This window comes from Typopeltis vanoorti, chromosome 7, assembly GCF_054136105.1.
Source record: "Typopeltis vanoorti isolate ZY-2024b chromosome 7, IOZ_Tvanoo_1.0, whole genome shotgun sequence".
Lineage (NCBI taxonomy): Eukaryota > Metazoa > Arthropoda > Arachnida > Uropygi > Thelyphonidae > Typopeltis > Typopeltis vanoorti.
The window spans coordinates 41325545-41347138 of record NC_143555.1 but is presented as its reverse complement, the minus strand read 5'-3'; the positions used below and the strand labels follow the sequence as shown (position 1 = coordinate 41347138).

General features: G+C 34.6%; 1 protein-coding gene across 2 annotated transcripts; it reads left to right on the top strand.

Moving 5' to 3' along the window:
• The first annotated feature begins 1481 nt into the window (after positions 1 to 1481).
• On the top strand, positions 1482 to 19815 carry LOC150104613 (adipocyte plasma membrane-associated protein-like). 2 transcript variants are annotated; one of them, XM_090395808.1, is made up of 9 exons: positions 1482 to 1588; positions 2240 to 2370; positions 3707 to 3808; positions 4147 to 4239; positions 8787 to 8894; positions 9120 to 9285; positions 9451 to 9585; positions 13593 to 13857; positions 19530 to 19815. In XM_090395808.1, exons 2-9 carry the CDS (start codon positions 2346 to 2348, stop codon positions 19719 to 19721), a joined length of 1086 nt encoding a protein of 361 aa, XP_090251934.1. In that variant the 5' UTR covers positions 1482 to 1588; positions 2240 to 2345; the 3' UTR covers positions 19722 to 19815. The 2 variants fall into 2 exon arrangements, with proteins under 2 accessions (XP_090251934.1, XP_090251933.1); XM_090395807.1 differs by having other exon boundaries at positions 3693 to 3808.
• Positions 19816 to 21594: the final 1779 nt, after the last annotated feature.

Below are 21594 nucleotides of genomic sequence, written 5' to 3'. Positions count from 1 at the left end.
TTCTTGTTCCAGTCTTTCTTTCCATTCTATGCACACATCCATTCAATGCTGCATTTGCTCCGGTGTCAAGAGTTTGGGAATCCATCGGGCGCAAAAACACGTTTCAGTCCCAAATGTTCAGCCATGATTGAGTGAACACTTCCCACAGAAACATTCAGGACAACATGCAGCTGGCGTACTGTAATTCTGCGATCCTCCTTGATGATAATCGCTGCTATGTTGATCATTGTCTCTGTGATGGACGTTGAAGATCTTTCCTCAAGTTCAAGATCTTCCACATTTTGCCTTCCTTCCTTAAAAGTTTTATGCCAGCGAAAAACACTTGCCCTCGACATTGCTTCATCGTGGAAAGCTTCGCGTATCATGTTACAAGTGTCCGATGCCGATTTTTGCAAACGCAACAAAATTTAATCGCAATTGAACACGGTTGTATTGTCCTTATGCAACTTACAGATCAGAGATTAGTTTTGACCGCTGCATAAAAATATTAATTTCATGCAGTTTGGAGGAATAATGTAACGACTAGTGTATGATTATAGTTACTATCTACGTTTAAATAAAACAATAATCATATTTTCTAATGGCAGGTCATTTACTTGGGATTCACGCAAAAGACTCGCCCCTCAGGTGTCTCACATTGATCCACAGGATGAAGTCGACGTCCTCTTCAAGTGGGGAATTGATCATTGCTTAAAAAAAGAGGTACTGCTAAATACCAAAGGCCTCTGAATATTATTTAATTGGTCCAATCCCCCACCCCCTTAAAAGCTCATAGATTCCGTTTAGTCTAATATTTAATCATCTTTTGTCAAAGGCCAAGTGTCCGTTTTATGATTACATCTGTACATTTATTATTAATCGGTTTGTAACCATTGGTATTTATTAAATATTTGTTATTTAGAGCACAGAAAGAGACCAATGAGTAGATACTGATAAACGAAAGTGATCCAGTAAAAAACACGTTTTCGATTTTTTTTCGATTTTCACTCCATTTATAATTTTATTTCTTTATTCGTTTAGGAAAAATGATTAGTGTTTCAAAATAACTCAATTAAGTAACTCATAACCTGCCATATTACCTTCTATGAAAGTGGGTAGTAAAATTTTGGCGTAAGTTTCCGTCCAAAATTTTATCGTCTGCATAGCAAAAAACATGGATGCTTCCCAGTAATTATCGTTTCATATAAGAGCTTAAAATGTTAGCCTTTCGTTCAAATAGCATCTACGAGTGTGCAGTTTCAGGTGCAGTAAGAAGTTTCTTCAAAAGCGAATATGAAATAAACGGCAGCCAATTTTCCGTTCAAATTATCAGTTATTGAAACACTTGAACGAGCTGGAAGGTATTTTTTGTTCCACTCAACTCACATAAAGCAAAAAAAAAAAAAAAAAAAAAAAAATCCTGAGCTCCGGAGCGCACTCTTTAGTTTAACTGCTCGTTATTATCTCGAGTGAGAAACGCCACGTGCTGTGAGGATACAGGTTATGCAAGTGCGACGGGAAATCAAATGGGGAGGTTCGCTTTAAGGTTCAAATAGGCAAGATAACATTCTAAAAAGTGCAAGTGTTCCCCTACTTTTCACAAAATCAGGTAAGAATTTACGTTGGAAATAATTCTTTAGCAAATGCTGTCTATTAATATAAGAAAGCTAAACCAGTATGCCATAAGAATAAAAATAATAATGGTATAAGGAAGTATATACAGTCCTATAAATCAAAGCCTTTTTGTTTTAATTTATAGATATTATTAATATAGAATTTTTTTGTACTTTGCTCCAAGAATACTACTATTAAGTTTGTAAGAGGATTTAAAATACATAACACCGCAATAATAAATCCAACTTAATAAATGAAGTAATTCATAAAATTATTATATATGAAAATATACAAGCATAAAGGCCATTAATAAATAAATAAATAAATAATGCAAAATATAATGCAGAATGCATTTCCCAATAATTCACATGAAAACGTTTTACATAATGTTGAAATTCAAGGAAGGATGTGAAACAGCAACAGCTACTTCACATTCTTCCCGGTATTAAAAACGTTATTCACGTACCGTGCAACAGTGAAAAGTTTTATTTGTTACTTAGGCAATTAAAATGCAAAATATATAGCGAATAAATGATATGTTCCCAATGCATCTGTTCCTGTTTCATAGAATGATTATTTGTTAATTCTTTTGTGACTATTCAGTGCTGGATACAAAAAAAAAAAAAACACATATATTGTTATGCAGCTGTCACTGGTAAAAAGAAAACAAATGGGGCTGATCAACGTTCTTCTGAGCTTTATCGTCGTAATTGTCTCCATATTAGCGTTCTTGGCGTTTTCTCCTACACTGAATGACGTACAACCGAAACCATACAGGTAAGTGATGAATATTTAGTACAAGAAATGTACTAAATATTAAAGATTTAGTTAAATAACTAAATCTTTAATATTAGGATTTAATTAATATAAGGAACATAAAGACGTAATACTATCCAATCTTATTGAAAATAGCACTTCCCAAGCTGAACAAAGCCTTTCGAAAGGCTAATGAAAGATTGAACACCTTAAAAGTATTTATTAAAATTTATTTCGGAAGAATACTGATAACAAATATCATTCCGGAATATTATTTGAAAGGAAAGATAGTTGTCATACTTTGTAGAACTTAAAATTTAGTCACTGTATAAGGATATTATTATTATTTTTAATCTAGTATTGAATTTATAATGGTGCAGAAAATAATACAGGATTGAAAATGATGTGAAAATAATGCAAATAAAATTCAAATAAATGCACGATGACATAACTAAAAAAGCTGGAATAATAGACTTGACAAGGCAGAGTGTTAAAAGAAGTGAGCTGCTTGGCCAATTCGAGAAATTAATCATCAGAGTATAGAAGAAGAGCGAAGTAGTTATTAAAATCTCATAACTTGTTTTATTTTCCTCTATAATCTAGTTTTATGTTCTACACGCAAGCGTCCTTTGAAGAATATTTTTAGGTTTATCTTTTATTCCTTCCAAATTAAAATGTAATTAATGGTTTCAAATTAGTTGATCTTATCTTGGCTTCCGGAGTTGATAACGCTAGGAGAGGGGGGGGGGGCACTTCATTTCCAACTTAGTTATTATTACATTGCATCAAAAATTTATAAAAGTACGAAATTTACTTTCAAAAATTTCAAGGATTATAATCAAATATTAAAACCAAACATTAACAAAAAAAAAAAAAAATTCATAGTTGTGGTACATTCGTAATAAACTGAGCCTTTTTGTTTTGATTTGAAGATTATAAATTAATTACTTACATTTAAATTGAAATGCATTTAACTTAAATTAATTACTTTTTTACATTTAAATTAAATACATTAATTATTTTAATATAAACAGATTAATATATTGGCATTTAATATTAACAAATTTTTTCGGAAGATTTTTATATCTGTCTCTTCACATACGCCCAGTAAAGTTAATCTAATTTGGTATTCTCTATGCAATAATTTTTTTTTTTAGTCGTTTAGGTACGGGTGTGAAAACTAAAGCTTAACAATTACGTTATCTGCAATCATCAAATAAGTTGCGATGCAGACATGAATGTGTGCTTGATGGGGGGGAAACACTTCTTACTGTTGAAAATCTTACTAGAATATTTAGACTATTTTAAGAAACATGCATGCTTTTTTTATTACATGTTTTCAGTCCTAACCTTCCAGAAAAGCTCGAAGGTCCGTATGCCATTAATAACCGACTAAGTGCAGCGGAGAAACTTTACGAAAGTCAAATTACCGGTCCTGAATCGTTAGTATTTCATCAAGGTAAGAACTTGATATTCTTACATTAACAGTGTTTATTATATGGAGAGGGGGGGGGGAGCAAATGAATTAAAACTGTAAATATAACATCGTTAGATATTTTGTTGCTTTTATTGTTTTCAAAAATTACAAATTTTATAAAAACGAATTCAAAGACTTAAACTTTTGTGATATCAAAATACACTTAAAATGCAGTTAATCATCATCCAGGAAAATAGCGTCTTATATAATTAAATATAATTGAATCTTGCCTCATTTCTGCAAACGTGTAATATTGATATCATATATGATTATGAATTAAGACTTTTCATCACAGTTAATGCTGTTTATGTGTTTTTCAGGAAGTATATACAGTGGAGTGCAAGACGGTTACATCGTACAAATGACGGGAAAGACAACTCATCGGGTGGCTCGAATTGGAAAAAGCAACTGTGGTAAGTGGTGTCAAAATATCCCATTATTCCCCAATATCGTTTTTTTTTTTTATTAGTGTATTAAACTAAGTTCAATTCATCCCATAATAATCATGGCAGCATGAATTTGGAAAGTTCCTATCTGGATGGTTGCAATCCCACGTTATTTTTCCACGTTAAATGTAGCAGGACTTTTCTATAACAAATTTAGTATGTATTGGTGAAAGAAACGCAAATGTAAGTAGTTTTAAATGAAATAACAACAACTGATTTTAATGAAGTGGTGGATAAATTATCGAGATATATTAATGACAGTGAGCTTCCGTAGTGTAGTCGGTATAGACGAAGCCCTTTGGTCGGAAAGACCCAGGTTCGATTTCCATTCATGACCTGAGGAACTGGCCTTTTACTCGGTATTGCTAACTCACCTTTAGTCGAAAGAGACCAAATACTTTTTCACCCGGAAACTCGGGTTTTTCTTCCCTCAGAACAGGCAAACCGGCCAACAGAACACACGTAATTTACAGACAAGAAGACTTGGAAGCATAGATGTAACTGCCTTATCCTCGTATTACGGTTTGTGGGCGCATAAGTGGCTGTTAGATGGATGGATATTAATGATAGTTTGTGGTTCGCTGATTGATATTTTACAACGGATGTATATCCGATGCTTATTTATGTTTCTCATACACTACCTCTTCCAGATTTGTTTCTCAGGTACCATCGAAGTCCTGGTTCCCTTTAATTCAAGCTCAGGTCAAAAGGCCAATGCCATTTTGTAGCGATCGACAACACTCAGAAAAAATATACGAACTGACTACTATCTGAGGCCTCAGAATTACACTAAGCCTCTGAGAAAGAAAGCATCAGCAGGACAGGTGTCAGAGGTTTGGCCATGCTTAACAACTATGCTGGGGCGACTTCAGGTGTTTAAAATAATGCAAAGGCCATCAGACCATCGCATGCACCAAACCGAGATCTACGCCGGCTAAATGGGCCAACTGCGGAGGTCCTCACCCTGCCAACTACAAGGGGTTCATCGCACACCGAAGAACCGCGGGGCAAAAAAAGCCGCCCTTCCACCTCCCCGTTGTGACACTCCGGGCAACCGGGCAGATCGCCATCAAGTTCAAACAACCTCTACTACGACAACTCATGAAGGAAAACAATCTGGAACCATGGCCAAAACATACACCGAGGATGTACGAGCTAAGAATACTTCTTTCCACGAATTCACAAGCTCTAATCTAACATCGGTACTAATTACCTCGCTAACTACCATGCTACAGGAATTCAGCAAAACAAATCCTTCCTCATACTCTACAAAGAGATTCCTGCAAGTTGTCCATTCAATTCTGACAGCCCTCAATCATGAATAATAGTAAACATAAACCGATCTCCCTCGTGATTTCCAGGACAATAACAATCCGGTTATTGTCCTGGTTAACGAAACGCATCTTAGGCCAGCTAATAGTCCTAAATTAAGGGGCTGTGTGATGTATAGAACAGATTTTTAATGAACACAGCCGTATTCATTAAAATCTATAACATCTTGACCAACCCACAAACCAAGAACTTATAGATAACAGGTATTGAAGTCCATACTAACAACACCGGCAGCATCAAAATCTACGTCGCATACAACCCTCCTAGAATTCCATTATTGATATCTGATTTGGACTCCATTCTCTGCTCCTGACTCCATTATTATGGCTGGATATTTCAACGCCAAACATACAGCTTGGTTCAGTTCCACAATCAACAATAAAGTTCGTACTTTAAACAATTATTCAACACAAAACCCTATAGTTATAGCTGTCCAACAGAGCCCACCCATCACATACCAGCTGGAAGCTCAGATGTACTTGACATAGTCGTCCTCAGAAACATCAGTAACCAGTATCAGCTAGAAACACTAAACGAGCTATCATCCGACCACAACCCCATCCTGCTTAAGCAACTCACTCCTCCGTACTACTTTGTACCTTGGGACAAACTCTCTAGAATTCTTCTAGAGAACATCGGTCCAGCTCCTGTTATTCACAATAAAGAGGAGATAATCATAGCCCGTAAATAACCTTACCAGTCTAATCAAAAAAGCAATAACATCAGTTATTCAAACCACTGTCATTCACTCGATCAGTAGGAAAGGTCCATGATTCCCTGAGGAAACCATGTCTAATAAGAGCAAAAAACAAAGCTAGAAATAGATGCCATAGCACTAGAGCACCGCAAGATAAAACAATATTGAACAGATTAAATCGGCAAGTCCGTGAAGCTCTTCAAAAACATCGAAACCATGATTGGGAAACCAAATTGACTAACTTGAACCCAGAGGAAAACTCCATCTGAAAATCGTTAAGAGCTTTCGGCACCAAAAGTCAGCTCATACTCGCAATACAGACAAATAATGGAATAACCCACACAGACAGAGAAAAAGCAGAAGCTCTAATTGACAACTTGGAATCACAATGTAACCCCGCTTATGAAAATTTAAACATCAACCTTATCTACGAAATCAACCGTCGTGTCAAGCAAGTCCTAAGACAACAAAAGGATAATACAGAACCTATTACACCTACCTCTCCAGCAGAAATAACAAGCATCATAACTCACCTGAACAACAAAAAGGTTCCAGGTCCAGATGGCATCATCAGTAGAATAATAAAATTACCACCCAGAAAAGCTATAATTCATTTAGTAAACATAATCAACACTATCCTTAGATTTCAGCACTTTCCCACAACCTGAAAGACTGCCGATATCATCCCTATTGGAAAGAACCCCCAACTCCTTGAACGCTACAGACCTATCACTCTCTTATCCAGTCTTGGTAAGATCGCTGAAAACGTTATCTTAATAAGGACTCAGTCAGAAACGAACAAGCTAGAAATTATTCAAAATGAGCAATTTGCATTCCGTAAAGACCATAACACTCATAGATAGTTGTGCATATTACAAAAGGTTATAACTGGAACCTCCATACAACTGCGCTCTTCATAGATGCTGCAAAAGCTTTTGTCAAGGTGTGGCATTCAGGACTTTCTTTATAAAGTCATAGAATTCAATGTACCAATCATGCTAATAAAAATAATCGATACGGACCTCAAAGGCATATATATGCAAATTACAATTAATGAGATTATATCAACCTGACGCAAAACCCTGGCTGGTGTGCCTCAGGACTCACTCTTGGTCCCCATTTTATTTTCAATCTACATAACTGACATTCCGCAAAACCCAAGTATAACCATCACTGCACTATATGCAGATGATACCGCTCTAATAGTTAGATCTCTCAGCCTCCAACTGGCAATCAGAAGACTCCAAAACAGTATTCATATTCTCGAGAAGTGCCTGATGGACTGGACGATTCAAGTAAACCCCCCCCAAAAGTTCAGCTATACTGTTCTCCAAAACGAAGGTCTTGAGCATGAAAGACATACATCTAGTAGAAGTTAATATTGCATGGCAAACTGAAGTTAAATATCTGGGCGTGCTGCTTGACGAAAAAAAACTCCAGTCAGCCATTATATAAAACACATAGGCTTGAAGACATCTAAGGAAATCGCGCAACTCTACCACATGATCAACAGCAGAAGCAAACTAGATAAACGTAACAAACTACATATTTACAACACAGTAATACGCCCAGTCATCATTAACGCATCTCCTGCACGGAGGCATACCTCAGATACAAACATTCAAAAACTGCAGAACAAATGCCTGAAGATGTTTCTGAATGCCCCGTGATTTATCAGAAACTCACAGATCCATATAGAAGTGAACATTCCTTACATCTCTTCCCTTTTCCATGATCTAGCAGAAAGGTTTTTCATCAAGGCAAGTAATCATCCAAACCCGTTGATCAAACAAGCTTTGGACTGAAATGAAGCGGAATACTACAAATATAAAAGACCCAAATCAATTTTATGTTCAGCCGAACACAAATAATATCACTGCCCCTCACACGACGAGCTTAGAGTTCAATAACACTCCCACTCAAAGAACCTCTCTTAAAGACAAAGGGGGAATATGAAAAGCATATGTGCTTCACCCATCAACCCAGTAATGTTCTGCTTGTACTCTCATTAAGTAGCGATTTCTCAAACAATGTAATTAAATCGTTCGTCTTTTATAAAGCTCATAAAAATAGCTTGTAGATGTCAACGCTGTCCTCAAGGCTACTTTAAAATATTTATTTCGTTTTTCTGTGGTATAAGTGAACTCATTTTGAATTTTCAAAAAAGAAATTCATGTTTTACTATGCAGATACATAGCCTTCCATGAGGAATATCACTAGAAATAAAGCTGTGTTTTGAAATATAATAAATTTCAAATACAGGTTCGAGCATCTACGAGAAATTATGACCTGTAATCAAAAAAAAAAAAAAAAAAAAGAGAACAATGGCCTGAACAAAATTCTAATATAATGTTTGCAATACCTAATGAATTTTATATATTATAAACATTTACGTATCATTTTATGTTTTAATTTTATGCAAATACGCTCTGTTATATATGATCTTCATTTTTATTGCTTAATTTTTTTTTTATCATACTGAAAGGCGAAGAAAATCCCTGTGGTAGACCATTCGGCCTTCGCATAGGAAAAGATGGATTGTTGTACGTTGCGGATGTGTATCATGGAATAATGAGCGTTGATGTAAAAACAGGTGAAATGAAAAATTTGAATTAACAATCTCCATTGTATTTATATAAAACTTATCCTATTGAATACTCATATCATACGTATTTATTCATTTAATATACTATAGATGTGCACCTCTAACAAGCTTAATATCTAAAGTACATAAGTAGCATCATGTTATAATCATAGAGAATTGAGACTGTGTGAACTGCATTGTTTTTGAGTTAATGGTTTTCTGTTTCCATATCAGGTAAAGTCACACAGGTGCTGCCAAAGAGAATGGTTGAAGGAAAGATGATAAGTTTTCCTGATGATCTGGACATCGACGAGTCTGGTAATATTTATTTATCTGATGCCACAACACGTTGGGCCAACGATCACATAACACCCAATTTGGAACACGATGAGAGTGGAAGGTGTGAATAATAAATATTAAATTTGAATATTTTAGCATGATATCATAATATATTAAAAAAGTAAATTTTACATTCTTCGCTATATATCTTTTTGCATTTGTAAATGCCTCTTATGGACTGATTCATTGATTTGCGCTAATTTTTGTTTCTGTGCTTTTAATGCAGGATAATAAAATTCAATCCCAAAACGGGGGAAACAAGTGTTCTCATAGACAATCTAGGATTTGCGAATGGTGTCCAAATAACCCACGATGGAGCATCCTTGCTGGTAGCAGAATGCCAGAATAATCGAATCATTAGGTAAAAATAGTTGTTTAATAAAGAAAGTGTAAAAATATACAACAAAGAAATCATGTTTTAACTTTTCTTCTTCATTAGTAATTAAATATATTAAAATTGATATTAATAAATATTAAATCCGAACATAATAAATAATTGTTATATAGAATAATAACTACATAATAAATAACAAATAAAAAATTAATTAAACGATTTCTTTAAAAATCTGAACTTATTTAATAAACCTATTCTAAATTAACCTCTGATGTTTCCTAATAATAAATTGAATCGATCACCTAAGCATGCCGTTTTTGCTGCACATAGGTGGAACATGATTGGGCCACTTAAATGACACACACAGAATAAACTTTAATTCTGTGTTATTTTTTATTATTAATTTTTTTAAAGTAAATGTGTGAAAATTTTTCTTTCACAATCTGTGTCGAATGGAATACTAGTCTACGCAAAAATATTCAGAACTGAGGCTTACAAGGTGTATTGTACAAATTAAGTGGATATTAAATCCAACATAATTTCCAAACGGACTACAGAAACTATAGAAGTTTCGTGCAAAATTTGACCAGAAAGCTTACGGGAATACTCCCCCGCCATACTACGAGTTGCCCTAGCCAAACCTAATGAGCGGCATGCACGGCAAAGCGTCCATATATTCGCCTCCTATTGGTTCATTTTGATAAGGTTTCACTGACTCGACAGCTGTTTCAAACTCATTGGTTTGAAATTTTGCACGAAACTTCCATAGTTTCTGTTGTAGGCTTTGAAATGACGTTGGATTTAATATCCACTTAATTTGTATAATTTTGCATCGCCGATGTGAAGCCTTTGTCTCTTTATTTTTAGTTATTACAACATGTTTCCATAGGAGGACCGCAATATGTAAGTCCCATACTACGGACATGCAATGTTGTCTTCAGTGGTGCAAAAAGCGTGTTGAGTGGGATATGGATGTTGAAACTGTGTTATGGAGCGACAAATCACGCTGCATTCTCTACCGAGCAGAATGAATGGTGTAGGTGTGGCGGATATCCGGTGAACGTCTCTTACAAGAGTGTGTAACCCTAAATAAAATTCGGAGGTGGGGGGGGTGATGGTATTGGCCTGTTTTTCCTGGTTTGGCCTCGGAACTCTCTTTCTATTTCCACGAACATGCAGTGTTCTCCAAGAAGGTATCGAAACTCCAAGAGGTATCGGAACATCCTGAACACTGCAATGCTTTCTACTTTGTGGCGTTTCTAAGGAACTGACCCTTTTCTCCTTCAGCAATGCATTCTTGTCATTGCTGCTATCGTGGTGATTTGTGGACATGAACGTCACCACACTTGACTGGCCCTCCAGATTTGTAATCAAGGATTTCAGTGCATACCTACAGGAAAAATGGTCCAAAATTTCTCTTGATCGCTATCGTACGCTTGTGGAAAGTGTGCCGTGTGGGATTACTGCAGTCGTTGCAACGAAAGGACATCCTAACCTTATTAACGTGGGCGCTATGCCTGTTTGTTCCTCACACTACGGTGTCCGTTGACTTCTTTCCATGCAATGTATTTATAACATTTGCAGTTACTTTTATAGGTCACATCGTTCATATAATTTGAACTAAATTCGACAGTATTGATTATTCTGATATAGTCAAAATGTGATTTTAGGACATACGCGTGTTTTTAGGATATATTACGTTTTTTTAGGATGTAGATCAAGTAAACATATAACATCATTGGACAGCGTCTGCCGGAAGGATAGGCGTTGCTAGGTCATTTATTCACTCGATTTAGCTCATGCAGTTTGGCTTACTTCACCTAAAGAAATAACTGACTTATCTAAAAGACATATCATATCCTCCCGGCAAACGCTGTCCAATGAATTTCATTAGCGTTTCTATTTATTATGGTATATTTTGTTACGAAAATTTCAGAATAACATTCAAATTTTAAACAATAAAATCATTTCAGCCAAGTAGCCTATTCGCAACTGCACATAATTTCTTAGTTTTCAATACTTCGAATCAGCTACTTGGCCGAAATGACTTTATTGTTTAAAATTTGAATGTTATTCTAAAATTTTAGCGACAAAATATACCATAATAAATAGAAACGCTAATGAAAGTCATTCCATCAAAGCAGCGGTTATAAATTAATTGTAGCTAATCCTTATTTTTTCTGTAAGTGCTCATTTTTGATGTGTTTCGCAAAATGCATAACCACATATAAATGCCATTTTATTCTTTCATATTTTAAGCAAAGCAATCCGAACTCTTTAGTCAAATGGATTTTACTGATATTTCGTATTTAGAATCCCTACAGAAGTTTAAATCCATTTCAGTTTGTGCATCAGTTGTACCAATTTCAAGAATACAAAGAAAAAAAAAAATGTGGCCAAATCGTAAATTAAGAAAAATCTCAGTTATGGCATGGGATGGAATTTAGAATTTTAGCATCTTACAGTAAAAATATGATATTACAAATGACAAATTATGCGATGTGTAACAAATATTAGTTCTTATAAGGACTGGCTTAAAGGGGCGAAGTAAAAATGCTTTTCATATTCCCCGTTGTCTGTAGAGGACAGTGTAAGGATAGGGTGTTATTGAGCTATGAAGCTCTGATCATGGCAAGAGGGTAACAGCAATAGCCGAGCCACAGTTATAACTTAATTGGCTACGGCATTGCCATCCATTACCCTCACTGGATGCCCATTTTAGTCTCCTCGTACGACATGCATGAGCTACATTGGGACTATTCTTATCCCGGCCAGCACACGGGAGTAACAAATGTTAACTGGAGAGAAAAAAATTAAAAAATAAATAAAAATAAAAATCTCGAGTATATCAATTAAAAAATGGTGGCTAATAGAGTGCTTTATTACTTACTTTTGATATTTTCATTAGATTTAATAAATGTATTATATCTCACTACAGAATTTTAAATAACCATCAATTTTATAAATATTATGATAGTTATTTAAAAAACAAAGGAAAATAAATAATCAAAAAATCCTCTGAGAAAAATATCCCAAGCAATAATTTTTACTATAATTTCATTATAGGATTAACAATTTGTGACGAGATTTTTTATTCTCGAAACAATTCGAAATTATAAGAATTCATTTCAATTCAATGCAATACCAGTTCCAAGTTGAACACTGATTGGCACAAAAGAGAATTACAATAATAATTCTCTTTTGTGCCAATCAGTGTTCACAGCCTCCCTCGATGAGTCCTTGACTGCTCGATGAGTCCTTGTCCTTGACTGGAGGTCTCAGATAATAATAATATTTTTAATGGTTCATTAGTTTTATTAGTTTTCTTTAGTACAACCGTTTGAAATTATAGAAATACTTCTCTGGGTTGAGGAAGTTTGTTATTTATGAGGGGTAGGTATGATAGCTGGGTTGGGTAATTTACAGCCTCCCTCGATGAGTCCTTGTCTGCCTGGAGGTCTCAGATAATAATAATATTTTTAATGGTTCATTAGTTTTATTAGTTTTATTTAGTACAACCGTTTGAAATTATAGAAACACTTCTCTGGGTTGAGGAAGTTTGTTATTTATGATAGCTACTGAAAATTTTGAATTTCACTTGTATTATTTTATTGATAAAAATTAGGCAAAATTATATTACCCCCCCTCGGAAAAAAACAAACAAACTCGGACGTTATCATTGATGCTATGACAATGCAGAATAACTTCCATTGATTACAGAAAAGCGAAAAAAATTAAATCTATACATAAATCATGAAGTCAGTTACAGTTTAAACTTCAAGTGCGGTAATTTAAGTGATTTCATCTTTCGTTTACCGAAGAAATGAAAACTAATAATTGTGATAAAGTGATATTTATCACAAGTATTTTTGATCTTGGATTTCAGAAAATATTAATGAAAAATAATTTCTCAAACTTTCATAGAGTTTTCTATTTTACAATGCAAATTTTAGTTGAAACGTTGTTTTCGTTATTATAAAAAAAATTACACTTCTGATTCTTGTTTGCTAATTTTCTGTTCTTGATCACTATAGAGTTCCTCTTCAGGGACCAAACAAGGGACAAAAAGAAGTATTCGCAAACTTGCCTGGTGAACCAGACAACATTCGAAAAAGCTCAAGAGGAGGTTATTGGGTGGCCGTTGTGGGAGGAACACGTGATATGACGTCTTTAACACTTTTGGATAAAATGGCAAATTCCCCATTAGCAAGAAAGATATTGGCAAGATTTATCCATGTTTTGCACTCGGTTTCCGTATACTTGTACAAGCTATGGCCGCATCCTCTAGTTGGTGATCTGGTAAGAAATATTATGACATTTTTTTGTACATATGTGATGTAATACTTGTATATTACAAAGATTATTTTGATTTACTGCCGAAGCAATTCAAGCTATGAGATGTTGTTTTTGTTAAGTCTGTTATTATATAAGTCTATTATGTCAATTACGTGTATTCTAATGGCCCGTTTGCGGGAAGAAAAACTAGTGTCCAGGAGGAAAACTCTACCGCCTTATATGAGACCGGCTAACTCACTTGTGTTAAAATTACAGGGTGATCAAATTTATGGTATATAATTTCCCTGTTTAAGGCATTGTGCAGCGTCGCCCAGTAATACAAATGCTGCGAAACTTTGCAGGAATACGTTGTGTGTTATAGAGAAGCGACATCTGAGGAAAAAGTAGTCCTAAAATTCACCACCAGGAGCACTGGACCTAATGTAGACGTAATTTTTCTGTGTGTGTGTGTGTTTAAGAGAGAGAAAAGCAACACAAGTGTTAATAATACATTTTTATTGACTTCTGTTATGCATACACGGCCTGTACTGTTCGATGCGCTTCCCTTTCCGGTATACCACAAACAGCATCTGTTGCACAGTGTGCTCAACGGCAGAAAGCAGTTGGTCAGGCCGCATTATTCTCTCTTTCAGCACTGGAAAGTTAATTGGCAAGGTTGATCCTGATAAACTTTGTCTTTGAGAAATCCCCAGAGCCAGAAGTCAGAGGAAGTGAGATCAGGTGAACGAGGCGACCATGAAGTGGAAAATGCGCGGCTGATCACTCTGGCTTCCATGAAATGTTCTCGAAGAACCTGTTGTACGGATCGACAGATGTGTGGAGGACCCCCCCCCCCATCCTGCATGAAAATGACTAAATCCATTCACAGACGCGCTGCTATAGCTGTGGCACAAAAAATTGTTTATCATATCACCTTAACTTTTTGGCAGTAGGTCACAGGACACGACTGGCGAATGTCCTCAAAAAAGAATGGTCCAATGATAACCGAAGCTGTATACCCGCACCAGAAAGTAATGCAAAGGAATTTGTTAGATTGTATACCGGTTTTGAGTAGCCAATATCCGGAAATTGTGGGTATTCACAGCTATATTCAGGTGAAAATGAGTACTCCCCCACAAAATCATCCAGCTCCACTCGAGCAAAGAATATTCTAGCGAATGTCAGTCGACTTTCAAAGTACTGTGTGCGCAACTCCTGAGTCAGGGTCATCTTAAATGGGAAGAAATGGAGAAATTTTTTTAGCATCTGTAATAAACATCCATGTGTCTCGATACAGCACGTGCACTGCAGAAACCAAAGCTGTTATTCATGGCTTGCTCCACGACGGCAGTAGCAACTACATTCACTTGTGAAGTGACTGGTTTGCGACCTTTGCCAGGTCTAACTTCCAACGATCCCGTTTCTTCAAAACGACTAATCATTTTTCGCAGAGCCCATGGAGATAGTGGACCTAGTCGAGATTTGTTCAGGTCACGAAATTCGCAGAGTGCACCAACAGCATTGCAAATGCTGTTGCAATTGGTCAACGGCATTGCAATAGGCACTAACGTTACCCCAAAGCACGTTGGGGTAAGGCTAGTTCCATCACTGTGGACGGTATTAACAACAGGAATAAAGGTAAAAATCCCTTGTCCATTTTTTATACCCTCCTGGCACCTGCCGAGTTGGTGCCAGGAGGGTATGCAAATTCAATGCATTTGGTGTTTACAGTGTCTCTGCTGGAATTTGGAACTACTTTTTTATTATTTTGTATTATGTATTACTGCAAAGTTTCACAGCATTTGAATCATTGGATGACTCTCTAAAAGGCTTTAAACACGGATACTTTTATTTTGATCGCTGTATTTCTTATGTATAAGAAATTTATACCAAACAGATGACTAATAACTATTTACAAACAATACAAGAAAATTAAGACATCGAGAAGGAATGGAGTAATATGAAAGAAATTAGTACATCATCAGCAAATGAAAGTCTAGTGACATAAAAATAACATAAAAATAAACAAATACGTGTATGGGGCATTGAAGTAAAAACAATAATTGAAAATAAAATGTGTATCCTTTAAAGGATGGTTAAAGCACACTCGTGTAGTAAATAATAGACGAAGATGAAATTGAATATAAAAAAGACGAGCAATAAACAAAAGTGAAGCCAAAAAGAGATTCAGGGAAAGCTGGTAAAATACGTATCGTATCTAGATAATGATATATACAAAGCAATACCCGATACCTATAAAATACTCATGCACGTGAATGCAGATGTAAAAGAAACTGCATTTAAAATTTTTTGAAGTAGATTTAAAAGCATTCTTAGATTACAGATCTTTTGATAGATAATACCAACTTAAACATTACACCAAAAAGTTACAAAACGATTTAAATGATATAACAATGAATCAATTAAAGGATAGCCTAAGTAAAATATAAAAAAATGGTAATTCAACAGAAGTTGTGATGAAATCGGAACAATATATATATATCTGTTGGGAAAACAATTTCATCAGAGATTATTAACATTTTTAAAAAAAATGTACAGAAATGGACAAATATAGAATGAAATACAAATATAATAATTACTATATTTAAAAAAAATACATGATAATTGCGAAGTATTATTTTATTGAATACATTATACAAAATATATAGTAGAATACTTAATGAAAAATTTTAAATATACAGTTTTATTTAATTTTAATAATAAAATATACAATTTTATTATTAAAATATACAAACAAAATACACAAATTCCAGTAATAAAATATACAATTTTGTTATTAGAATGGCCTTCTAATAATAAAAATTATTTTATTAGAATGTCAAAATGGATTTAGGAAAGGTTTCCTCTACAAGAGGAAAAATATTGATATGATATGAATTGATATGTTAAAGAAGAAATTTACCTACTGTAATATTTTACTACATACAATATTGGCAAAACAATCTATAAACCAACGAGTAAGACCAGGATGTCCACTATCTCGAACACTTTTTAATATTTATATTTATGGCATATTAATACGGTAGAACACTTCAAATAACCCTGCATAGAAATTTCCCGGAATAACAAAATAAATACTCTATTTGCAGATGATCGGATAATAAAGACAGTTTACAAAGAGCAATGTATAGTTTAAACATTATAATAGAACAGTTTGGAATAAAAATATCCATAGATAAAACCAAAACAATGGCATATTGCGGACAAACTCCAGATAGAAGTAAAATAGTTGTTACTATTAAAATAACAAAAGAAATAAATATTTATTAATTATCTTGCATGTGCTATATCCGTGTTTACCGTTATTATGATGAAAATAGTTGTGATTAGTACATGTTATTATATTCTTTGCACTTGATGGGATTATCGTCAGGTACCTGTGTATATCACTCAGCTGCATGTAAACTTCTTTCATTTGTTTATGTCAGAGAGGACAATTTCCAAACAAACAAACAAAAAAGCAGCTTTTCAACTGCCGTCTGAAGCTCATTTACTCTAACCTAGTGGAAAGATGTATCTGAGCGAGATTTCACCAATGTTCTTTTCATTCATACCGGCAAAATAGTGGAATCTATATCACGTTTAAGTGAACAAAGAAGACAGTTGTGATATTGGTTGAGAAAAACTAACTTTTAAGATAGAGAATTATTTGCTGTGCGTACATAGCTTTTACGACAAAAACCAACTCACTACAAAAAAATTGCTTTTTTTCCCCTTTATTCGATACTCTTTACAATCACTTCCATTTATTATTTTCTAGTTTTCATTTGTAGTTTTTCTACGATTATGACTCAGCGCGCTAGGTGACTTTTCAACTGTTCATTGTGATATGGTAATTAATGATATTTATTCGCTACAAGGGTATCGTATTCTTGGTATTTACTTATCCGATTATTTGAAATGTGGACAGATTGTCAATGGGTTAGCAATTATAAATACTCTGATATATTACAGGAAAAGCCTGGGAAAATCCTTAAAGGAGTTGTGGAGATCAGCGAGAGTAGAGAACATAAACTCAGCCGTAGTAAGACGAAGATTATGGTTCTTGAAGGAGAAGGTACAAACAGAGAAGGTCCTGAGAAATAAGTGTACTGTATGGAGAAATAATTGAGAAAGTCAACAAATCTGAGTATCTGGGGTCCATTATCAGTGTGAAGAATTTCTTTCAGAAGAAATTAGAAGATCGGTAATCGATAGGACAATCGTCACAGAATTATCTAAAGAGTGAACGGATTTAACACTACAGGAAAGAAAAGCTGAGGATAAGATATGCATCTTTGGCGTCACCCGGGTGCAGAATTACCATACGTCCTCTACTGATTTCAATGAAATTATGAATGGATACATTAGGCCTCAATCGAAGACGATGTGGCCACATTGTTTATTACCAATTCCATCATTCTCATACCCCAAGTCACCTCCGTCACATACTGCTTCAAGTAATTATTTCTGAGTAAGTGTATAAATGTCATTTCCTTTCTGCCATGTGATCTTTCCTCCTTAGGTTCTCTATGTCTCCGTAGTTGAAGCTTCTATAATGATTACTCGATTTGCACTTATTATGCTGATTCATGTTTTCCACATCATCCTTGCCACCCTATAGCCTGTAGCAGCATCCGATTCCTACTGACCTAAATATCACACCGAACTGCCATCCTCACATCTGTATCTTACTCGTTTGGGCTGCGATTCATCTGCTGTTCTCAGCACCACTCCTCCACCACAGTCACATCTTTTCTATCCTCCCTGAAAGTACTAACTCTTAACATTTTATCTGTGTAACTACATCGTCTGGTGTTAGCTAAGTCTCACTAATGCCTATAACATTTGGGCAGTTTCTACTAATCAATGTCAAAACGTCCTCCCATTTTTTCCCTGATACTTGTAGAATTAGTGCGTATAAATTAAAGTATTATAAATGTGTCCAGTGAAGGACTATGCCTATCAGCGCTCTATTTCCTTCTTGAGGTACTCGGGGTGGTGAAGTCAAGAAAACTGGACACGATTACACCCCAACAATTTGATCAACAACTAAAACTGGTACATTAACATTTAACGATTTTTGTCAATATTGTCTACTCTTCTATCACGTGATTTGTTCTCCCCACCCAGCCGGAAATCACTCTCAAAACTCTTACTATATTCACCCACCGGGCTCGTTCTCCTTCCACAAATCTTTCAAATTTCGAGACGAATACATCTCACACATGCAACACTGATCAAATTCTCGCATATTCAACTCATCCAACAGAGTCGCTTTGGCAGAAAGAACTAGCTCCATACTGACTTTAAGACATTGTTTTTCTTAAATCTAAATAACTGTGTCATACATGCATGTCAAACAGTAAACTAGTTTGATATACATGTAAATTTTAGTTAATAAATTAACCGAAGATTATTAACTAAAATATGAAAAAATACGGTACTTATCATTCAGTAGCGTTGTGAGGTGAGACTTTAGTCGGTTTAACCTCCAACCCAATTTAACTATATAAGCAAGTAGTATAGCTACTATGAAATTTGAATAGGAGATTGAAATCCCCCTGGGCATGGATTAATATTAATATATATTTCGGTTTTATGTATTGTGTCATGTGAATATCATAATAAGTTTTTAATGCATTCTGAAACTGGTTTATATGAATGGCTACCTCTCATAATTATCATATTTTCAGGTGCCAGCAACGTTCCTGAGTTTTTTTTCTAACCGAGGATTAATAGTCGAACTGGATAAGGATGGAAAAGTTCTTCAGACACTTCAGTCTAATGACAAGAAAATATATTTTATAACTGAAGTTCTGGATCACGAAGGACACCTTTACCTTGGGTCGTTTGTTAACTCTTTTCTAGGAAAAATTAAAAAATAGTGAATTAAAAAGGTTGGAGTTAAGAGACGTTATGAGCATTGAACTGTACAATAATTTTTTAGAATAAATGACGTTTATTTTCAAATGATTATAACTATATAATTATTAAAGTAAACAATTAAAGTCTTCTTAACATTATCATTATAACTACCGCAATATAAATCGTAATAAATTAAAATAATGAATGTGTTGAACACAGGAAGTGCAATAGAGGATTTGACACCACTTAACAAAGCAAAAGAGGGAAAAACAATAACTGAATACAAGATCATCACAACAAGCAAGAATAGATTGAAAAGTTTTGAAATAAATATAAATAAAACTACTAGCCTTTAGAAATCTTTATAAAACTACTAGCCTTTAGAAATCTTTATATAAATAAAACTACTAGAAATCTTTATATACATGGTATATAAAGTATATACCATATACCACGCATATACGTGGTATATCAATGCAAAAGTGCAATATTAATGTCCTTATAGTGCTTATAAGGACTGGCTTAAAGGGGAGAAGGAAGAATGTTTTTCATCTTCCTCGTTATCTTTAGAGGACAGTGTAGGGATAAGGTCTTATTGAGCTATTAAAGCTCTGATCATGGCAGAAGGGTAACTGCAATAGCCGAGCCTCAGTTAGAACTTCATTGGCTACAGCATTGCCATCCATTAACCTCCAAGGGTATTATATTAATCACCGCATCTCACAGTCGATTCTCCTTCTATTTGATATTATTAATGTAAAATTTTGTTTGAGATTTATTGTATTTTTAACATAGTGTAATTTTGTTGGTGTTTGAAAAACGTAGAAGTAATTTTTATCATATTTTTAGATATTTCTGTTAAATTTAATTTATATCAGTAAATAATTTAAGTACATATGAAATTTATGCACAGTAGATAAACATTATTCTAGAAAAAAAAAGTTTAAAAACAAGAACCACACTTTGGTGTCTCAGTGGCAAACTGAAGAAATCGTTGATTAATTTTGTTGGGGGGCAGGGCATGTGGTGAATTTGCCTAGAAGGATTGGAAAATAATAACATCATAGCGGACTCATGAAGTTAAATAGGAAACAAAGGATGAGAAATGTATCCTTGTTGATAGTTTTACATCAAAACTAGTTTAAAAAAGTCCCAGGATGACATTGGTAAGAACATCGAAAATAAATATCAGAAAGGTGGTAAAATATTCTGGATGCTATTAAAAAAGCTCAGAAATGAAAGAAAGGTATCGTAAAAAGAATCACAGATAAAGCTGATGAAAACTGAAGGTAAAGATATTCTAGATGCCTGGAAGCTATTACTTTGTAAGATTGTTAAATGAAAAAAACAGTGGGCACGATGATAGAAAACTGCCAACAGGAATGCGGTCAGAAATACATATGCATACTTGAAGTATGGACAGACAAAAAATCTAATGAAGAAGTACTAATGGAAGTAAATGAACATAGAACACTGACAAAGACATTAATAACAAGAAGAGTCAGATGGATTGGATATCTCTTACGACTTGAAAGTCTGACGAGAAGGATAATAGAAGGCAAAAATCCAAGGAAAAAGAGAAAGAATAAGACCAAGGAAAAGATACTTTGATCAAATAAAACAAAGCACTGGACTAAAAACATGTTAGGAAATAAAGAGGAATACTTAAATATGGGGGGGTATAAAAGTTTTGCTGTGGCTAATTCACTGCATAATTCAGAGAGGGCCTTTTCAAAAGGTCGAATTCCAGATGATTGGAGTAGAGCGCTTAATAAAAAGGAAAATAAAACAATGCGAGAACAGAGGTATTTCGCTATTGAGTGTTCCTGTTAAGATTTATGAAAGTGTACTTGAGAAACGGTTAGTAAAAATGTGGAGAGGAAGTTTGATTAC

Bases quoted from the DNA above. Each gene is read 5' to 3' on its own strand.
- LOC150104613 (XM_090395807.1), top strand. From the start codon at position 2,264: ATGGGGCTGATCAACGTTCTTCTGAGCTTTATCGTCGTAATTGTCTCC. The intron at 8,895-9,119 runs GTGAAATGAAAA...TTTCCATATCAG, and splicing joins GAGCGTTGATGTAAAAACAG to GTAAAGTCACACAGGTGCTG. The intron at 9,586-13,592 runs GTAAAAATAGTT...TGATCACTATAG, and splicing joins CAGAATAATCGAATCATTAG to AGTTCCTCTTCAGGGACCAA.